At 48.3% G+C, this 19,983-nt stretch overlaps 2 protein-coding genes across 3 annotated transcripts; one reads left to right on the forward strand and one right to left on the reverse strand.

Moving 5' to 3' along the window:
* Window positions 1–9,501: 9,501 nt before the first annotated feature.
* Window positions 9,502–15,553, forward strand: LOC125950289 (uncharacterized). 2 transcript variants are annotated; one of them, XM_049678150.1, is made up of 4 exons: window positions 9,502–9,644; window positions 12,455–12,970; window positions 13,036–13,285; window positions 14,567–15,553. In XM_049678150.1, exons 2-4 carry the CDS (start codon window positions 12,572–12,574, stop codon window positions 15,361–15,363), a joined length of 1,446 nt encoding a protein of 481 aa, XP_049534107.1. In that variant the 5' UTR covers window positions 9,502–9,644; window positions 12,455–12,571; the 3' UTR covers window positions 15,364–15,553. The 2 variants fall into 2 exon arrangements, with proteins under 2 accessions (XP_049534107.1, XP_049534108.1); XM_049678151.1 differs by having other exon boundaries at window positions 12,458–12,970.
* Window positions 15,554–16,481: 928 nt separating this feature from the next.
* On the reverse strand, window positions 16,482–19,305 carry LOC125950280 (uncharacterized). Its single transcript, XM_049678138.1, has 6 exons — window positions 18,933–19,305; window positions 18,220–18,288; window positions 17,440–18,122; window positions 17,115–17,365; window positions 16,859–17,027; window positions 16,482–16,780 (listed from the first exon to the last, which is right to left on the reverse strand). The coding sequence occupies exons 1-6, from the start codon at window positions 19,161–19,163 to the stop codon at window positions 16,498–16,500; spliced, it is 1,686 nt and encodes a 561-aa protein (XP_049534095.1). The 5' UTR covers window positions 19,164–19,305; the 3' UTR covers window positions 16,482–16,497.
* Window positions 19,306–19,983: the final 678 nt, after the last annotated feature.

Below are 19,983 nucleotides of genomic sequence, written 5' to 3' on the forward strand. Positions count from 1 at the left end.
GATACGGGGAAGAGACACACACACACCAACAGACACATCGCTTTCCTCCGCACGATGCACACGGGACGATGGTCGTCCAGGTTTGAGATGGATGTACGTCCAGCGTTCCAAGTGTCTTTCGTTCAATTACCCCGATTATGACGCTACACGAGGGACACTCGAACGCTGCTGCTGCTGCTGCTGCTGCTCGGTTGTGGCAATTAAAATTGTAGGATTGATTGATTTTCCATTTAAACTCTCGCACACTCGATCTCTCGAGGACTTGGTCGCTCTCTATCGCTCTCTCTGTCTGATCTACAGCGTCCCGTATCTGCTGATGCGTGCAACTAAGAAGCATTGAATTCAGGACACCAGAAATCGCCATCGAAAGAAGACAGAGAGGGCAAGAGAGTGTGTGTTGAAGAGAGCTGTTCCGGGGGAACTTTTACAATTTTCCAAAACTTGCTCTTCGCGCGAAAAGCTCTCCAATCGGAACGATCCGTCTTTGGTGTGCGCGCCGAAGAGGTCGACGAGGCGCTGGATGCCGTTACTGCAGACCATTTCAGGTATTCAACATGGCAACGGTGCACATGATGTCGGGACCTCGAGGACCAGGACCATCAGCAGAAACCATTCTCTCTCCCAGTAGGCGATGGGCACATTCGAATCGACCCTCCAGGAATGCCATTTTCATCGATTTTTACATCGCGATCCGCAGGTATCGTAGCTTGCCTGGTGCCTCACTCGTAGCAGGCCGTGAAGGTAGCGAAAGGAAGGGTCCAAATGGCAACCGGTAACCACCACCGTGACCATCGTTCCGCCGTCCTCCAGCCGACGGAATTGTTTCGATTCGCGAACCGAATCTGAGTTTCGAAGATCCGTTCCGGGACGGCGATGCTACCCCACCCCCTTTCGTGCTAATGAATTGAAGGTGTGCACTTTCTCGCTCTCTCTCTCTGTTTCTTTCTCTTCTCCATGCGGCGCGTGAACATGCGGACCTACACATGCGGCCACCGGCGCCGGAACCCATTAAGCGAAGAGGAAGGAAGGGCCAGGCCAGGCCAGGCCAGGCTCCAGGGTTGTAGAACATTCCATAAAATTAATTTTAATTATCACAACGAATGTCGTCGTCGTCGTCGTTGTCGGTTTGAGCAACATTTTTATGCTTTTCCGACCAAAAGGACTTTTCCACGGCCACAAGGTACCGGCCATGGTGTGCCTTAGGTGCCGATTGCCAGGTGGTGGCCACCACAGGGCTCTGCGTTCCGGGAAATGGGATCGGGACCGGGGCCAAACGCTAGCGAAGCAACCGAACGACGACATTTTATGCCACCACCACCACCACGAGCAGTGCCACCATTTTCTACTCTTACTCGACTGGTTGGATGTGTTGAGTTGCCATGCATCGGAGCAACCCTTGCACCGGCGACGCGAACTCGAAGAAGAAGGCACCGAAGCGAGGAAAGCAGAAAGAAAAGCGTCGCGCGAATGGACTGCCGGTGTCACATTAAAAGTGATAAATTTACACTAAAAAACTTGCCAACTTTCCTTACTTCCATTCTAGGCCCCCCCCTGTACCGCGAATTCCTCACCATTTTTCGCCCTCCTGCTTCTCTTTCGATGGCTTTCGAGGAACTTTGCCCCGCGAACGATCGCTCGATGGCTTCAGTTCCTTACGGGCGACGGGTCCTCGCGATGATAGGGATTGAGTATTTCCCTCCCCTTTTATTACTATGCCTTCATTGCAGATCTCTCTCTCTCTCTTTCTATCTCTCTCTCTCTCTTTTCTCTCTCTCTCTCTATCTCTCTCCTTTTCGTTCTCTCTAATCGTCTATACGACATTTTGATATCTCTTATACGACCTCTTTTTTTTATTTTCCTACTTGCGTGGCACGCCAAGTGACACAAAGACACATAAATCGGCCACACCACGACCCGATACGGCATCCGGACGATGCACGATGCTTCTTCTGCAGAACATGGGCCATGGCCTCCCATGGTTAATTAACTGCGAACCGGTGTGACCTCGCGGTTCTGCAGCATCCGTTTTTTTTCCCACGCAGGAAGTCAACCCAATTGACGGATCCGGTTTCAGCAGCACACCATTTAACCTGGCCCGGGATCTTATCGATCACCTCAAGTAGCAGCAACAGCAGGTACCAAGTGCTTCAGCGCGAAAGGATCCACAGCAGCACCCTAGCTTACTGACCAACTGTCCGGTCATAAACATTTATGACGTTAATTCCGCATGATTGTGTCCAGTCGGCTCACACCCAGTCACACATATGTGGACGGGCATAAATGGGCCATTCCGGGTAAGGCGTGAACGTAAGGGAAGGAGAAAGGACGGACAATATGGTGCCATCATCGGGGATTCAAAGGAAGGAAGTCCATGTCTGCAGCCGCCATCCAGGAGCACGTGCCTGGAGTCTTAACCGGATCCCCAGGATACGGTCGCGCCTTCTCTGTGTGTGTGTGCTGGGGAACCTTTTTTCCTAAATTCATTTACACACTGCGACACACGGAGCGGGCCACTGGAACCGGTAAGCACCGGTGTGAGAATGTAGTAAAAAATCGGGAACAACTGCATACATCATAAACGTGACCGGGAACCGGGTTCAATCGACCATTCACCAGTTCCTCCAATCGATCCCAACCTAGCGCATCGCGGGATATAGGACGATAGGAGAGTTTATAAAATGTTTACGCCATCGCATCGCATCGCCGTCCGCCGTCTGTCGTAAACTGGACAAGTGACAGATGAACTTCCCAACGGAACTTCCAGAATCTTCACCTGAAGACCACCGTTGGGCAAAGCGCCATATCGTTGGTGCCAATTTAGGGGCCAGAGTGCTGCTACTCGAAACCATCGTCTCGGCCACTCAACTGACAACGACCCACCAGCATGACGTACGTCGGTGTATTCCGGTCCCGGTGTGCTGATTATCGGAGAAGTAATGTCTTGGATTCGTCTTCGCGCGAAGGGAAATTATGACAAAAACCGTAGATTAAAATAGATCGCCCCCGGGGCCCCGTGTAGGCTCTCTAGACACTCTAAACTTCTCTCAGCCCCGGAAAGGTGGTCCGACCGGGCTGTACCACGGCCTACGATAAACGATGAGATATCACTTACTGGCCCGTCATCCATCATGGCGCATTTTGCGAGGAGAATGATTCCGATTTCGGTCGTCTGTAAATGGTCGAGCGACCGGCGGACTGGCGGTGTTTTGGGCTGGGATGGGACCAACTTCGAGGCCAAGTTATCGTACCCCCCTCCTGCCGGGTCCCAGAGGATGAAGCTGATCCTTCTCGTGCACCTCACACGTCCACCACGGCGACGACCACCACCAACACTACCCAAGGATTCGAGAGATTCATCCGGAATGATAAAAATATCCCACGGCAAGTTTGTTGCCCCACCTCCCACCCCCTGCCCCATGGATGGCCCCAAGAGAGACCCAAAAAGTTGGACGACACGGAAAACTTAAGACATTTCCTGCTGACCAGCAGCAACAGCAGCATCAGGGTTCCGCCCTGGTCTTAAGAGGTACAGAGAGGACGAGCGGACAACGTCACATCTGACATCTTAATGTCCTGGTTTTTGGAGGCCGAAACCGGGGGAACCGGAACTGGGGTTGGTTGGCGTGCGATCCTTATCCGCAAGGTTCATGTCCTGGGTGTCCAGGTGGTGCTGTGACCACCGCTTCGTGCTGTGCTTGCTTCGACCACCAGAGCTCTGGCCAGTGCCAGAGAATGGTTCGTTTCTTTAATTACCGCCAAAGATGACAATCATTATTAATTAAGTGAGGGAATGAAAGTAAAATATAATCCAATGGACGTGCCCCGCTCGGTGCGCTCAATGCTTCTGCTGCTGCTGCACTTTCTCTCTCCCCGCTCCAGCAACCGACCTTTGACGATGATTCCCACCCCGAATCGCCGAATGGGTCACCACCGAACGGGGCGAAGGTTTGGCGATCCGGCCGCACTGCCGCAAAAAGGGACTTGAGTCAATTAGGACTCATGGGATGACCGGTCGGCGCTGGAGGAGCGCAGGATAAACATTAAACCGAGAAAAGGTTACACCATTCCGGGGGCGGCTACGACAACTCCTGGGGCGACCGTGGGCGACGCACCGGGAAACCCTTTCCAATTAAACGATGCGATACGGGATCCGATACATAGCGAGGGTGGTTTTTGGTACAATTGGTCGTGATGATGTTTGGTAATGTCATTAGAAACCCGAGGAATGGCGTTCTGCGCTGCGCAAACAAGCGGAAGGCACGGCGGACAAAACCGGTGATCGTGATCGTTTCCTTTTTGGATAACCTTTGATTTGCTGAAATCCTTTCGCTTTCCGGTCCGGATTGTTCTCTTTCTTTCACTTTCTAATGAGGGTGTGCGAGAGGTTTGAGGCACGCGGTTCGCGGTTCGGCAATATATTTATGACATGACCAAGAAAACGGCATAAATGTTATCCAACGTTCTAAGTTATTATGAAGAACACTTTCTTCATCAGAAGAGGAAGCCTCTTCGTCTTGGGAGAAATGAAGCAATAAATTACTTTATAGAAACAATAGAACTTACAGTGTATGGCAAAGTTGATGCAAGATAACGAGAGGTCAGTTAAACGAAATGCTCAGAAAAGACAAAAAGACCCATTTTAAGGAAATGTAAGGCGTGTTTCAGATGTATAAACTACTAATCATTTTGAATGCAAAACTACAAGAAGAAAGAAATGTTTCTGTTGGTTTCGATCAAATGATTCAATTGGAAATTAAATACTAACATGAAACACAACATTGAATAAAATGTGAAGTAGTGGCGTTTTCTGCTTCTTTATTAAAGCGTTCGAATCTTACAGATTCGTCGTACACGGAGGACTGTGGTAAAGTATAATTAAACATCAACGTTTATCATGGTTTCGACTGTTCAGGTAATTCAAATATCACCTAGACAAAGCCTGAAATTCTACATCTAAATGATTTATTATTAACAAGCAATTTCGCAAAACAATGTTAAATAATCAAGCAATAGACTGTTTCAACAAACCAGTTGGATGTTAAAAAGATAGGAAATCAACTAATTAAAGAAACGCAAAGAAGAAGAAAGATTGCCATAAAATGGCAAAAATATGTAAATGCAACAAAGAAGTAAACAGAATAAAGAAAAATAAACTGACTCGGCAAAGCATGGAATAAATTATAAACACAAATCGCGATGATAGAAGAACACAAACGCACCACAAAAAAACGGTACTATCCGTTAGGAATTCTGCACAAAATGCAAATGTTCGAAAAATGCTTTGAATGAAAAACGAAAACTATAAATAGAAAAGAACGAGTACACATATCTGCTGTAAAATAGTCATAAATACATAGAACTGGACGAATAACATGATCTGTGCAACATACTCAACTATATGGAAAGGTTCAAAATTCTCATAGTGGAACTGATAAATAAACCATACCCTATATGATACAAATACAACAATTGAACTATAAATAAATATAATAGTACAATAGTTCTATTGTCGTACTATTCTCAACGTCATGCTAATGTCCAACTACAATTGTTGCTACACTTCTTTTACCTTTTGCCTCTCGAGAGCATCTTCTGCCCGAATACGAAAACAGATATCCCCAATGATGAAAACGGCAAAACAAGGTTTCCCCAATTGCAGGTTTCGATCCTGCAACGGATTTTGCTTCTCCCCATTGCATGCGTTCAACGGAATCCGTGTCCGATTACCCGGCATCGGAACGCCAACCATAAATCAGATGTCAGTCGCAACGCAACCGCGCTTCTGTCTCCGGATATGCACACTGACTGTCACACCGTCGCAATTTGTCGTCGTCGTCGTCGTCGTCGTCGTCGTCGTCGTCGTCGTCTTACATATGTCGCGTCATCCCTCCCATTCCATCTGCATTCACTCACCCCACCAAAAATGGTCCTTTTTTTCCCTCTACTAGAAACACTTTTCCATCCGTCCGTCGATCCGAAATCGCGTGTTGTCGAGAATCGTAGCGATAAGAGATTGGATATGCGTTTATGCGGGGAATGCAGCAAGAAGTATCTTGGCGTCTTGAAATTCGCGATTTTTCACCTCAGCTGCTAGCCTGTCTTCTGCGACTCGCTCGCCTCCCGCTCGAACTTGAAGGTGTGGTAATGTTAAACCAAAATTTATGGCCCCCAGGTATCGGTAACATCACGGTGCGGACGTGGACGTGTTTTGGTAGCAGCTGAAAGTGACAAAGGAGCTGGTTGAGTAGCCAGATTTGGGGAACCACCAGCCACCAGCCCAGACACCCAAAGTCTGCCACAGCAGCTGCAGCACCATTTTGCATATTCTATTCTACTCGGTGCGCTCGGTCGCATAATGCTGACAATGATATCCTTTTGCCCTGCTGCTTCCTGTTTGTGGTTGGTGCAAGTCCTTGTACCACCGTCCTCCTTTAGACTGGATGTTGCAGTTCGCGTCTAATAAGGCGTCCCACCAACTAAAATCCCGACTGTTTACTGTTGTGCTTCTTGTGCTTCTTGACATCAAACAGGGCAGGAGTGTGCCAACAACAGAGACTAAGTAGTAGCAGCAGCAGCAGCAGCAGCACCAGATGCGCCATGTTGCCGCAGGGAACCGTGCAGCAAAAATGCATTCATATTCCAACCATAAATTTATCACCTCCACTGACGTTGGCCACAACCTGCAATTATTTGTCGGTTTTCACCCCCAACGGGGGGGCACGAGAACGGCGTCTGCCTGAAGTGAAGGTCAAAGGATATTCTATTCCACAAAGTAGTTCGGGCGGGTCCGTCTTGCCGGATCCGATGCCAACGTCGTGTGTTCCTTGGTTGGTTGGCTTCCGTGGTGTCCGTGCACCACAGTGTGTTCCCCCCGGGTGCCGCGGTACGACGGGAAAACGCTCGTTTGATGAATCTTTGATACGCGTGGGAGCCACCTAACTGGCCACCTTCGGGTCTCAACCGACAATTATCCGTTTATCGTGACCGTGCTTCCGTGTTTTGCGAGCGATATCGAGCCCCTTGCCCACGAGATAGAGAAGAAGGGGCGGATCTTGGAATGGGAGTGTTAATCGGTGTCTTGTTTGAGTAAATAATTACTCTTTAATGAACTCTCGGTCTCCGGTTTTGCGGTAGGATCAAAGAAGTCGTCTTACGCCTGAAAAAAGGTGGGGGGGAGGAAGATTGTTGGTAATCGTAGGTCCGCGCCACTCCCCCCTTTCTGCGTACTAATGGTTTGTTTGGTTTTCTTTTTCCTTTTTTTTTAAACTCGTTTCTCCGTTTCTCCATCCAGACCAGGGAGAGCGTGAGGCATTCGAGCGTTTTGGGTGTACCGTTGGGCGACATTTGCATTCTGCGGTAACGCACAAACAAGATAATCCTTATCAAATGGATGCCAAACAGAGCATAAACATGTGCGAAGCCGGCGCCGGTTCGGTACCGGTTCGAGTGTACCGAGCGGTTATAAAATGCTCTGACTCTGGGAGTCACGAGGCCACCGGCCAGCACACCGCGGTACGATACTTTGGATACAGATTTACCAATTAAAAAGCTGCGTTCATTCTAACACACTTGACTTAGTGGAAGAGTAACCTCACCGCTAAATGAATGAATAGCAATAGCATATGCTTAGAAACCTTTCTTCAGAATACTCTCGAATGAAATTCGAAAAAACAACAGCCGTAACCAAATTTAATTTAAAGTGATCCTGCGGAGAATAATAAGAACGAGGGATGATATCATTTTAATGGAAAGAAATCATCGAACGCCTCCATTTCCGGTTTTGTAACCGTTTTTTATTATTTTCGCTTTTTCACGCCATTAAAATTGCCTAGTTGTGATACCCGCCAACAGATGGCGCTGCGCACGATTCCAGTAGTAGTATAATGGCCCTATAAAAAGCAATGATTGCTTGAAATTTAAATCTACAGGACCACTTCGCGGCTTTAACGGGTAAACCTTACCGTGCTTCAACACGACGCCGAAAAGAGCGAGAACGCTCACCTTGAGACATTGAGAACATGAAAATTTTGAGTTTTTGGGTTGATTGAAGAAATGGGGGCATTTCTCGGTGTCGTGAGGAAAAATTGGTTAATTTTTCTCACTCAACTTTAAAGCGCCATCGAGCAGATTTAAAGGACGGCCAATCCAATTATTGTTGCAAACAGATAAATAGAAAAGAAGTTTTCTTTTCCAATAGATAACCAAATGGCATCAACCACGGCATTTCAGTTTCCGTTTTCCACTCTTGTGGGACATGTAAAGCCGCTTATCGAATCGTTATCGATACTTACCGCTGCTTCGCAATGCTCGCACGTTATCCTGATGATGAAGCCACTTAAAACTCGATAATTTTACCACAATGTTCTACCCAACTTGTCGTTAATTGCACAAGCACTTTCCACCGCGAACTTAATATGTTCCGAAAAGAACGAGAATGATGACCACTTCTTTCTCGCTGCTTCGAAAAGCAATGGAAACGAATGACATCAGAAATAAACAAAAAAAAACGAACCAATTTCTTCTCACACTCCGGATATTATGCCACAGACCCGGTGTTTTGTCACTTTATCTGTCCCTCTTATGCTTCGTTTCCTCAAGCCGTGCCTCGGTTATTGAACAACCAATTCAAGCGTCACATCCGGCCCATTACCTGTTTTTGGTTTGGTTTCAATCATCAGATCGACTCCATGTTCTTCTCCGTTTTGACTTCTTCCAACCGTAACAGCACGTTGCTGAAGCAGAACATAACGAAGCCACTCTCACTAATCACCATTCACCACTCTCTGCATTAACCCCTTAATCGAGCGCATTAGGAAGCAAACCGGCGGATCAAACCGTGTTGATAGGAAGCAAATCCAACACCCCGAAAGCCATGCCGTTACCGTAGGTCATTTTGGCGACTTTGTTTGCACGTTTGGCCGTCGACCGCGGTGGCCTTCCGCGTGCCCTACCGCGGAGGCCATTCCGATTGGCAGTGAAATGATGTCAAGTCAGCATAAACTCAGCAACAGCGCTCTGACTTGGGAGACTTGGGCCAGACAGACCCCTGCGCCAGCACGCAGGTCGCCGACTACGTCACAAACGGTTATCCCCCCCCAAAAGGAGGAAGGAATTCCCCTCGGTTGACAACAGGCCCGGTGATCTGTGGCGGGAAAAAAACCGGTTCCAACAGTTCGGAATCGCAATTCCAGACGAGCAACGGCGGAGCTTCCCAGAGCTAGATCATCGGTGCTCGTTGGCAACCAGCTGGTGGTGCTGCTGCTGCGTTGAGTAATGTGCGTGTCGCGCTTTGCGGTCCCACACGGTCCCGGTTTGAACCTGGCCAGCCACCGAGCTTTGATGGTGACTTTCATCATCGCGGGAATCCAACTGTAAACCAATCAGACCAACGCGCTTATACCGTGCGCGTTCGCTGCCGTGGCGGCCGTGGTTTGAGACCACGTTGTTCCAGTGCGCCGGTTGTTTCAGTTGCGATGCGAACGTCCAACGCCACGGATGGTGCAAGTCGTCAAACCGAACAGTAACGGGGCAGTATAGCGTAGCGTGTTGTATAACGGTATAACATCGTGATCCACTCCAACAGCAGCAGCAACAGCAGCATTAGTGACCTCAATACAGACTCTGGCGCCCAAAAATCGAATCAGGTAGTGAACCACATCATTAGTGTGGCAGCAAAACGGTGGCTCTGTGCGTGTGCAATTCTAGAAAAGGAGAGAGAACTTATCGGTAGTGTATCGAGAGTGTCATAAATCATATCAGTTGCAGAATGCCAAATGCCGTGCCGTGTACGCCGATGCTGTTTGGTTGCATCACCAAGGTCCTACCACTTTCTCCGCCGCTTCGCTCCGGTGGTCAATGGGCGGTATAAATTAATGAATCTCCGTGACATGCACCATGCCCTCTGTGTGTCTGTTTCAGGATGGTGTGGGATGAGTTCGCGGTTGCCGTTTTTGGGTGGCGGTTGCAATTGTTCCGATGCGCGTGCAGTGGCCGCGATTGCAATCCTCGGATCGGACCGTAATGAGCGCTGGTAACGCTCACCTAATGGTGAGGTTAGATAATTATTTTCATTCGGTCCGGTGCCAGTGCACGACAGTCCACGGCACCATAACGGGACGCATGTAATGTTGAAGCCACCGTTGAATTGGAAATCGGAGGGACCTGGACCGGAGAGCAGCATGAGCATCGTACCGGTGACCATATGTCGAACAGTAAATTGTGTTGTCCACCCCACAACGTCTATCGCTATTAGATAATTCGGGCCACGCTATACGTGATACGATGCGTTATAACGGAACGACTTATTGACCGCATGGCGTCGCGGACGTGGCGTCATGGTTGCCCCTGTACAGTGCATTTATCTTGTTTAATGTTTTTGACTATTGCATCTTGCGCGGTCTCTCGTCTCTCGTTTCGTCTCGTCTGGGCACGTTTTGTTTGCCTTCGCGGCCACTCTCAACTGAAGCACTTTCTGAAGAGGGTCCCCTCTTGAGGAGCCGCACTTGGCTTGGCTTGGTATCAAAGGCGGTCCGGCGATAAACATCGTTTGACCATAACACAACGCACGCTGATAACCTTGATTGTGGTCCGCATGTTTCCAAACAATTCCAGACGACCAGTCGGTGTCGTCTGTGTTACAGATTGTATAGACGCCCTACGGCAAACAGGTTGATGGACGGAGGGATCCTCGTTTTCTGCTACACGGGAAGCTCATCTGGGCCACCGGGAAGTTGAGGTACATCGCGGAAGTGTTGGGTGATGGGTAGGGGGTTACGAGAAATAGGATTTCAGTGGAACATATGATGCACACTGATAGTGCTGTTGCAGTTGCCTTGAAGCATCACAATTTGAAGTAGTGCATCAGGTATTGCATGCTCTATTCTTCTTTTGAAACGATTTTCCATGAGCAAAGGTACTTTGGTTCTATACAATAACTAATAAACTGACGAGGAACGGCAAGATTTGAAAGCTAGAGAGCCTCGGAAGTACGCAATCGTCTTCAAGTTTGTTGCTGGACTCCTTTTATGGCCTGGTACTGTCATCTTTGGGGATGACTGTCGCATGTTTCGGGGAAGTCCAAAAGAACAAACAAGCGATAATGCTTCATGAGTAACAGAAAAACGGTCAAGAAGAAGGAAAACAATCAGGGATTTCAATTTTAGGATTCCGAAACGATTATTTCATTACGTGTCTATTCAAAATAACTGGAATTTTAAGTCAAGCATTGACAAAAGATGAAGCAGCTGGTAGATGAGTTGTTCAGGTCAAAATTGAAATGAAGAACGTTCGTCTTTCTAGGCGTTCAATGGTCATAATTCCATCACTCTTCACTTCCTAGTGCAACCTTCATTTGGATAAGACTAACCCCTTGTCCAGACTAGAATATTTTGGCGAAAATGAAAAATGTCTAGCGATATACCTCTTCTTCTTACAGTTCTTCGACCGGTGTTGAACCTTATTCCTTTTTCTTAGCTACGTACCATAATAAAATGACAGAGAATCGGAGAATCTCCATTAATTGCATATTTTAAAAGAATTTAACGGATTCTATTCCGTATTAAATTAGTATTAAAAACAGATCAATTGTCTGTTCTCTATGGTTTGGCCAATTCCTGGCCCAAAAATCTCATAGTTTGGACACTAGAGAATAGAAATTACCATCGTATATTGCCTTAAATTCTTATAATCTGGACAAGGGGTTAAAGGTTACTTTGTAGTACTGAAGTCTATGATATCCAATCAGTTACAGCGACCAGTTCTGCTTCGAAATTCGCGATAAAGTCGCGATGCCTAACCTGCTGTAAAAATCCTCCAAAAAGGAAGAGCACTTAATCACTATTGCATGTAGCATCATTTCGTAAAACATGTTTCCCTACATCATCCTTCGATTAACGCCCAACATTCAAGCACCTGGGACCTGGAGTGTTGTTCCAGAATCTCGAAATTGTCGCACAGCTTTTCCCCTACACTCGAGCACCAGATGCAGATCGTTCCATTGATGTTTTCTTTCGTTAATGGGCGATGAGCTCCGGTGCGAATCGTAAATTATCTTTCCTCCCTCACAATTGGGCCAACGACCGAGGCAAACATGGTGCCCACGAAGCCACGCAGCACCATCATGGTTGGTTGAACCTTAGCTGCCCAGAACGAATCGTCACCTCAACTCCGGGGCAGCTGGCAGCCGGTGGCGGGCAATTGTCCCCATTTCCCGAGAGGGCCAAGCAAATACCGACACACTGCGGGCGAAGGAGAGGGGATCCCTGTTTTTTTTATTATCATTTCCCATGATTTTCCACTCACGCGGTGGTGGCGTGGAAATGCATTTGATTCGCGCCCATTAACCATCCACTTTCCTCGTCACTTTCTCATCGTCGCTCATCTCGCGGTGCTTCTTCTTTCTCTCCCTCTCTCCATCAACCAACCATCATCGTTGGTGCGTCCGGTGGAAGGTCAGCAGGCCGGACCAGCAGAAACAACGGGACACATCCCAGACATTGGCTGACACCGTTTCCCGGGTGGGGGTTTTGTTCCGTTTCTGGAGTAAGAAAATTCCCCAACAAACGACGCGGTCATGTCAGCGACTCAACGAAATAACATCGCGCAAGAGGAGGTCAAGCCTGACCGGGATCGTGCCGAAGATGATGCACTGATCGATGGTGCGATGAAACCACGACATGAACCGGATCAGCTGCGGCACTGCTTTGTCCCGGCGGACAGAAGCGGTTGCCTTGGTTTGCATCTGAGTCGCACCCCCTGGGATCCATATCCGTGGGTCAGTGGAGTGGTCGAAGGTTCATGTGCGGCACTGGCCGGTGTTCGCGTCGGTGATTGCGTCCTCGAAGCGAACGGTGAAGATCTGCTCGGCCTCAAGGTGATGGACATTGCGCGGCGTGTCCGGGACCAGCGGACGAGCCGCTTGGCGACGGCCGGCGTTGGACTGTTGCTGTGGAACTCGGGCTTCGAGAAGAACGTAAGTAACACCAGATAGATGGATCTTCGATTCCGTTTATGCTAACGTCCGTCCGTTCGTTTCAGAATCTCAATCCACAGTCGCTGTCGCGGTTCGCCAACTGTCTGCAGGGTATCGCCGGGTTGCTCGAGTGTCCCGTGTGTCTGGAGATTGTGCGGCCACCGGCTTGGCAGTGCAACCATGGCCATCTGCTCTGTTCGACGTGCCGTGCCAAGACGCACAAGTGTCCGATCTGCCGCGAGGTGCTTTGTCGCGTACGGTGCATCGTCGCCGACAAACTGTTCCACTATCTGGTCCAGACGCTCGGTTACTCAGGTAGGTTTCGAAGGGGATTTCGCATTTTTTAGGCATTTTCCATTGACTTCCATACTTTTCTATTGATGACAATTCGCTATCAATTCATCTGATAGGAAAAGCTAAAGTTGAAAATCCTGCTGATTGACTCCCTGGCAGTTCGTTTAATTCTTAAAAGAATATTAGCCAGCATTTTGGATTCTTTTGTTATGAAATAACTTGATTGATATTGTGAAACCGAAACCGTGAATAGTTTGGAAATGGAATGCAATGCATTCAATGGAATACTAGATTAGTGAACAAATTAAAAACGAATAACCTAACACTATCCTGGACATATCTCATCTATTGAAACCAATCAACATTAAAAACAATCTTTTCCGAACGTAGAAATTGCTCCAATAGTCTTCTAGAGCATGCCAATAGCTAGGTACCCTGGATAACTTTCTTTTTCAAAATGTTAGCAAATAAAAGGGAATTAAGAAGCAAAAGGCCTCAGCAAGAATGTTGAATTACACATCGGTCGATAAATTTCGTTAGTGTTAGCAAAGTAGCGTCACTAAAACATCACGAAACTACGAATAACTTATAAAAACCTATAAAAAGTAAAACTAAAAGAGTCTGTTAAAAGAGATTTATTGACTGCTTTGATAGCTTATCACTAATACCTCATGAAGTTGCCCCTTCAGTCAAGATAAATCGTTATGCAATGATTCTTTTTATATACTAGTATTTCAAAGTAACCAGAAATAATTAAAATAGAGCTAAGTAAACTAAGCTTAAAGGCGACCCTGGAGGTTCCTAATGGCTTGTACCGCTCTGTAGATTGCTACGATTGCAAGCGCGAATAATATATTCCCTATTTATGTTTCTGTCATGACGACGATAATGACGCGGCCATTAGGAAGCGGCCAGAGGAACACATGCTAACAATGTGCTATCCACCAACTGTTGCTGGTATTCTAGCCATTGCGATTCTAGCATAATGGTTTCTATCAAGTATTGAGTTTCTGCTACGAGCCATGGTGGTTCCTTGCAATATAATCGGTCAAATTGACTTCAATTACATGGGAATGCCACAGAACATTAGAACAAAATGGTTCTACACAATCGCGCCACCGGTGCTCTATGTCTCTAAACATAAAAATGCATACTTGCATGTTTGGCAGCAACAGGAAGCCTGCCTAGATAATGGACGAGGCGCTCATGGAGGCGTAATTATTTTGCAACAATTTATGCCGTGACAGCGTATTATGAGTTAATTAATAATGTTTTGTTCTCGTGCTTCTTCCCATCGTACAGCCGAACAACGGGAGCAAGGCAGATCGGGTGAGCTACAGCCACAGCAATCACGGGATGTTCCGCCAGCTGTCGGCCGCCGATTGCCACTCAGCGAGCGTAGCCAGCATCAGCGAAGTCACCGACAGAAGCTACAGCAGCACCAGCAGCATCACGAGCAGCACCAGCCAGAATCCCGTCAAACGCATAAACATGGTATCAAATTGAAAGCAAACAATGGCCCTAATGGAGCGTCGTCACCGGCAATCGAGCAGCGAACCTCATTATCCCCTTCCACGGGCCTGGCACCACGCCGGGGACACCACTGTCCATCCGGTCAGCAGTGCGAGCGCTTGAAGACTCAACAGGACTTGCTGCTTCACTTGCAAAAGGTGCATCAGCTGAGCGTGGTCCAGTACTACGTGACCGTCGGCGACACTGTGGATGTCAGTCTGCCGGCACCCGGCCACAGTTCGCTGGTTTGTGTCACGCTGCTTATCCCGCCAAAGTCAACCATCGACCGGCAGAACGCGAGCACCACCACCACCACCAGTCAGATGTTCTTCGTTTCGAGACACCGGTGCCGGGAGGAACCGACGGAATCGCTGTACTGGTTGTGGCACGTCGAGAGCGATGATGAGCCAACGACAGGCAGTAACCGCTGGAAGGTGCAGCTGGTCAGCACCGTGGATGGTGAGCTTTGGCATGGTCAGCCCGTGTCGCTTGGGCATAGCTATCAGGAGGTGTTGCGGAGCAAACAGTGCGCTCGCTTCAAGAGCGACGATGCGCGAACGTTGCGAGTACGTCTGATGGAAGCGTAGGGGGCATCGGACATCGGAATGACGAAAGACTGATCAGCCTTTACCAAAAATTGATTTTCATCGGATACCAGGGGCAGGGGAGCATAGTTATGCTTTGCCTGTGTAGGGACGCGTATTGTGCATGATGTTGAGTTAATCTAGTACAGAAAATTATCTAGGGCAAGGCTCAATATGAACAAGATAAATAAATTTCCGTAATCCGTATTACCACGATAAAATGTGTATTTAATGTAAAACTTAGTCATGCTGTGGTTAGAATTCATATGGGTGACGCCATTTATGATTGAATCATAGTTGACGTATTTGTGTGCAGCACTATTAACATGCATTTAGTTATAATACTTATTAAACTAGGATTGTGGAATTAAAATCCAGACCAAATCCGAAAAGATTAAGATGTTATCACGGAACAATACGTTTTCCCAAATCCCAGGGTCACCCTATCGCCTTCCGAAAAAGGATACATGATAGGTTCAAACACAATGTATACCTTAAATAATATCTCTTTTGGTGGAATGTACATCATTCCACTTTTTAAAATCACTTGCTCATTATATCGTTAAAACAGCATTTGTGGTGGAATATGATCGACCTTCAGGAAATAAATCTCTCTGGATCCAAGCCTCAAATTACCGTTGCCATGGTAACAAGTTGTTGGTTTCTGTCAACTGCCAAACTATGGCCCAATCGGGCCTCAGAAATAAAACGTTTTGTTCTTTTTTCGTCAAAATTAAAGTTAATCCCAGCCCAATGAAAATGTACTCGACCGATATCCTGACTCGCCGTATGTTTAAGAGTGAGTTAAAATGTAAAAATTCCAACCATACAGAATGGCAGCAATTGCTCTCCCCTTATGTCAACTAACAGAAATTTGAAGTTCTAAAATTCTTTCAATTCGCCTACAGTGGTACAACCTTATGTATAAAACAAAATTTAATAAAAGTAAACTAAATTGAGCCATGTTATGAAAAAGAAAGGATAAGGGAAAAATACTATGCAGAGCGCTGATAATGAGATACGCCATCCGTTCGAGTTCATAGACGATTTATAAAGAAACTAGTTGACCGAATCATAACAATGTATTGCACCTTAATAATATATACACACGTTTCTCACAACTTCCTTGCGGAAAACTCACAGATCTTTCAATCGTTTAATCGAAACCTTTAACAGAATTTCCATTTCCGGGCTGAAGGTGGCCCGTATGCAAACGCCGGTATAGAAAACGCCCGCCTTCGTATTCACCAGATCGTTCCAGGATTTGTCCACCATCGAGTAGACGGCGGAGCGAGAGATGAGCTCCTTACCCAGAATCTGCTCGAATCCCTCCTTCCGAATAGTGACCTCGAGGGCATAGCTTTTGGCCTGTTCCGTGCTGCCCTCGAGCAAAGCCGACAGAAAGATGTCACCGATCGTACTGAGGAAGAGATAGCGAGGCGTTAAGTCAAAACGCTCAAACGGTCCAGGTTGACTTGAAAGTCGACCAACATCTTACCTCGTTTCGGAGACGAGCTTCAGCCAAAACTTGTGACCATCGAGCACGAGCAGCAGACACGCATTGTCGACCGGTGTCCTTGGGGGAAGCGAAATCTCTGCCGATGCCGAACCAAACGATATGATCGGCGTCCGATGGTGCCCGGTAACGTGTTCCTGCAGCTCTGCAGCTATCGGTTCAACGCGAGATGAAGGGGGAGGAACATTAGAAACGAGGAAACCCGTTTGCCACCGGCCAAACGGCGGTCAAGACCTACCGGCAATCAAATCGTTACAGTACTCGCCACAAGGACAGTGGTAAGTGGCCGAGACAGTCGAGGACGGCAAACGGGACGGTACGGTAAGATGAATGCCATGCTCCGGAATGCTACCGAGACTTTCGACCGAAGCATTACACGACATCGAAGATGTTGGCCGCCGAATGCTGAGACTATTGTACGAAGCGGACAGTTCCGGTGCTAACCGATTAGCTGATGGGCACCGTAGCACCGAAACGGAATTGTCGCGTCTGCAATGGGCAGAATGCAAGAAAACGAACGGTTAGTTGACACACTAGACGCCCAACAGTCGGTTTCCACTTACTTGAAAATCTCACTCGACGACAGTGATAACGATTTCCCCTTGGAGGCCTGCAGATCACCGACGACATCCGGTGGTGGATGCAGCGTTTTGCTCAGATTTTCCACCGAACTCGATTTGCCCATAATCCGGGCCAAAAACTTGTGCGTGTGCGAGTGTATCGGACGCCCAGCCCCAGCTCCATTGGCCGCCGTCAGCTGCGACTCACTGTTGTAGGGGCTCTTCTTCCGATCGTTCGAGGGCACGGGCCGTGGACAGCGGGCACCAAACAGTCGCTCGCGAAGCCGACCGTCGGAACCTTCGCGCAGATTGAACGCTTCCGTGATCGATTGGTAAACCTGTTCGGCGAGCAGCGACCGACCGATCGTGTACCGTTCGCGACAGATCGCGCACCGTTCGGCCCGTACCCGGCACCGCGAACACACGAGATGCCCATTCTGGCACTGGAAGACGGGCGGCGGGATCGTATCAAAGCACACCGGACACTCGAGTGCGGCCACCACCGTCTGCATGCTGGCCGTCAACCGTTCCAGGTTGATCGGCATCGGACCGCAACAGAGCGATTCCGGATTGCAGGCCGGTTCCATGCCGGTACTCCACAGCAGCAGCGTCACAATGTCCGCCTTCGTGCGCACCAGGCTGGCCACTTCCGCGATCCGCATACCGAGCACATCCTCATTGTTGACCTATGGAAAGGGTACGAAGGACCCGGGGGACAGTATTAGCGTCTTGGTCGATGATCTATCCACCCCAACCCAGGGGTGGTTGCATATGCATGCTTACCTCCAACACACAGTCACCAACCTTCAACCCGGTCACCTCGGCCGGTGAGTCTGCATCAACACCGCTGACCTACAGACGAAGAGCACAGAGAGAGAGAAGGAAAGAGAGAGATAAGCAACAAAAGTATCATAAATAACCCGTTCCATAAGAAGTTCTCCTTGAGCCAAGATCCTACGCTTGGTCTCGGGCCAGGGGTGGGTTGAAGTTTCGGTTCCGGAGAAGGTGAAGGTCGCCGGTCGAGCGGTTCGAGATCGACGAAGGAGAACGACACGCTCTTACGCGTTGAATACGTTTGACTCGCTAAAAAAATCCGATTAACTGCGACTCTCGAATTGCCAATGAACGCCACGCCGGATCGAGACAAACAACCCACCTCCAACTCAACTGTTTGGCGAAAAGGAATTAATGGAATTCCGAGGAATGTCTGTTCCACCGAATTCACCGAAAAGTTCGCACGAAATTGTTGCGTAGGTTGGATGAATTCAACAGTAAACAGTTCAGTTACTTTCTCTTTGGTGAACAGAGAATTCACAAAAAAAAAAACAACGGAGCCATTTTAAGTCCATGGCAATGGTTGTCCCTCTTCGTGCACTACTGCACGCCTCAACACATGCACTGGTTCCGGTTTCCCTATATCATTTAATGCAAATGCACAGGCATGCTGGAGTGCGGGCACGACCTTGAATTGATGAGACCATCCCGTACACACGTACCCAGGGATAGGGATCCCATTTGCTGCGTGTTAGATGGAAACCACAGGAACCGTCGGTCTGTTTGGGAATGTGCAGTATCCGAACCGAGGGATCGTAATGATCCTCGGTGGTGGCGGCGACAGTGACCGTCGTACGGTCATTGGTTTGCTCGGTGGTCGTTACGCCGTCCGGTGATTTCGTGATGGCCAGCTTTGGCAGTGAGCTTGACTGCGCCAGCTTCGTTTCCACCATCCTTCCAGGGATCCGGCCAGGGGGCAGGACACGCTTTCTCCCTTTCTACACGGGCGAAGCCACTGGTGGTAAGTTCGAAAACACAACACACAAAACAACGAATACTAATGGACACTTTTACAAAACACAACTAACAAAAGCACGAACTACAAACGAAACGAAAAAAAAACAACTAAGGGGTGTAAAAGCACCACCATCCGAACGCACGAACGATCGCAGGGTGACTGGTCTGGGTATCGGTCTAGAGCGGGGCATACAGCTCGTGGTTCGCGTGCGCGCACCTTCTCTCCTTCGTTCACGGCCACGGTCGACAGCATCCGGTGATCCAGCGGGGACGACCCGGGGGTTCGGGTTAGTTTGTGTGCCAATTGTCATCATCATCATCATCATGATCATGATCAACCATCGTGAGTAGGCAGCGTCATCGATTGCGGTTCAATGTAGGAGACATACGGACCGATCGACCGGGGGAGGTGATCGTCTTGACCCTGAATCAAATGGCTCTAGACTGTAGAGTATCCCAGGCATCCGATCGCTTCGTCGTGGGGGGCTCTCTCATGAAGGTGTCATTGAGATGATGTGTGCATACTTCCGATCAACTTCTACCGGTAAGAATGGCGGCCATTGCACCTTGGTCTGGGGAATGGGCCAGCGTAAACATATGAAAAAAAAGCACGCTAAGTTACTAAGCCAACCACGGGTCACCGCAGAGTGTGAATGGGTGGTATGTAGGCACCGTGTGTCCGTTTAGGGTAGGTTAGGCGTTACACCATCAACACGCCAGCACGTTACTATGGTCGTCTGGTCAATTAGCGGAGAA

The sequence above is a fragment of the Anopheles darlingi genome, chromosome 2 (assembly GCF_943734745.1).
Source record: "Anopheles darlingi chromosome 2, idAnoDarlMG_H_01, whole genome shotgun sequence".
In the NCBI taxonomy this organism is placed as follows: Eukaryota; Metazoa; Arthropoda; class Insecta; order Diptera; family Culicidae; genus Anopheles; species Anopheles darlingi.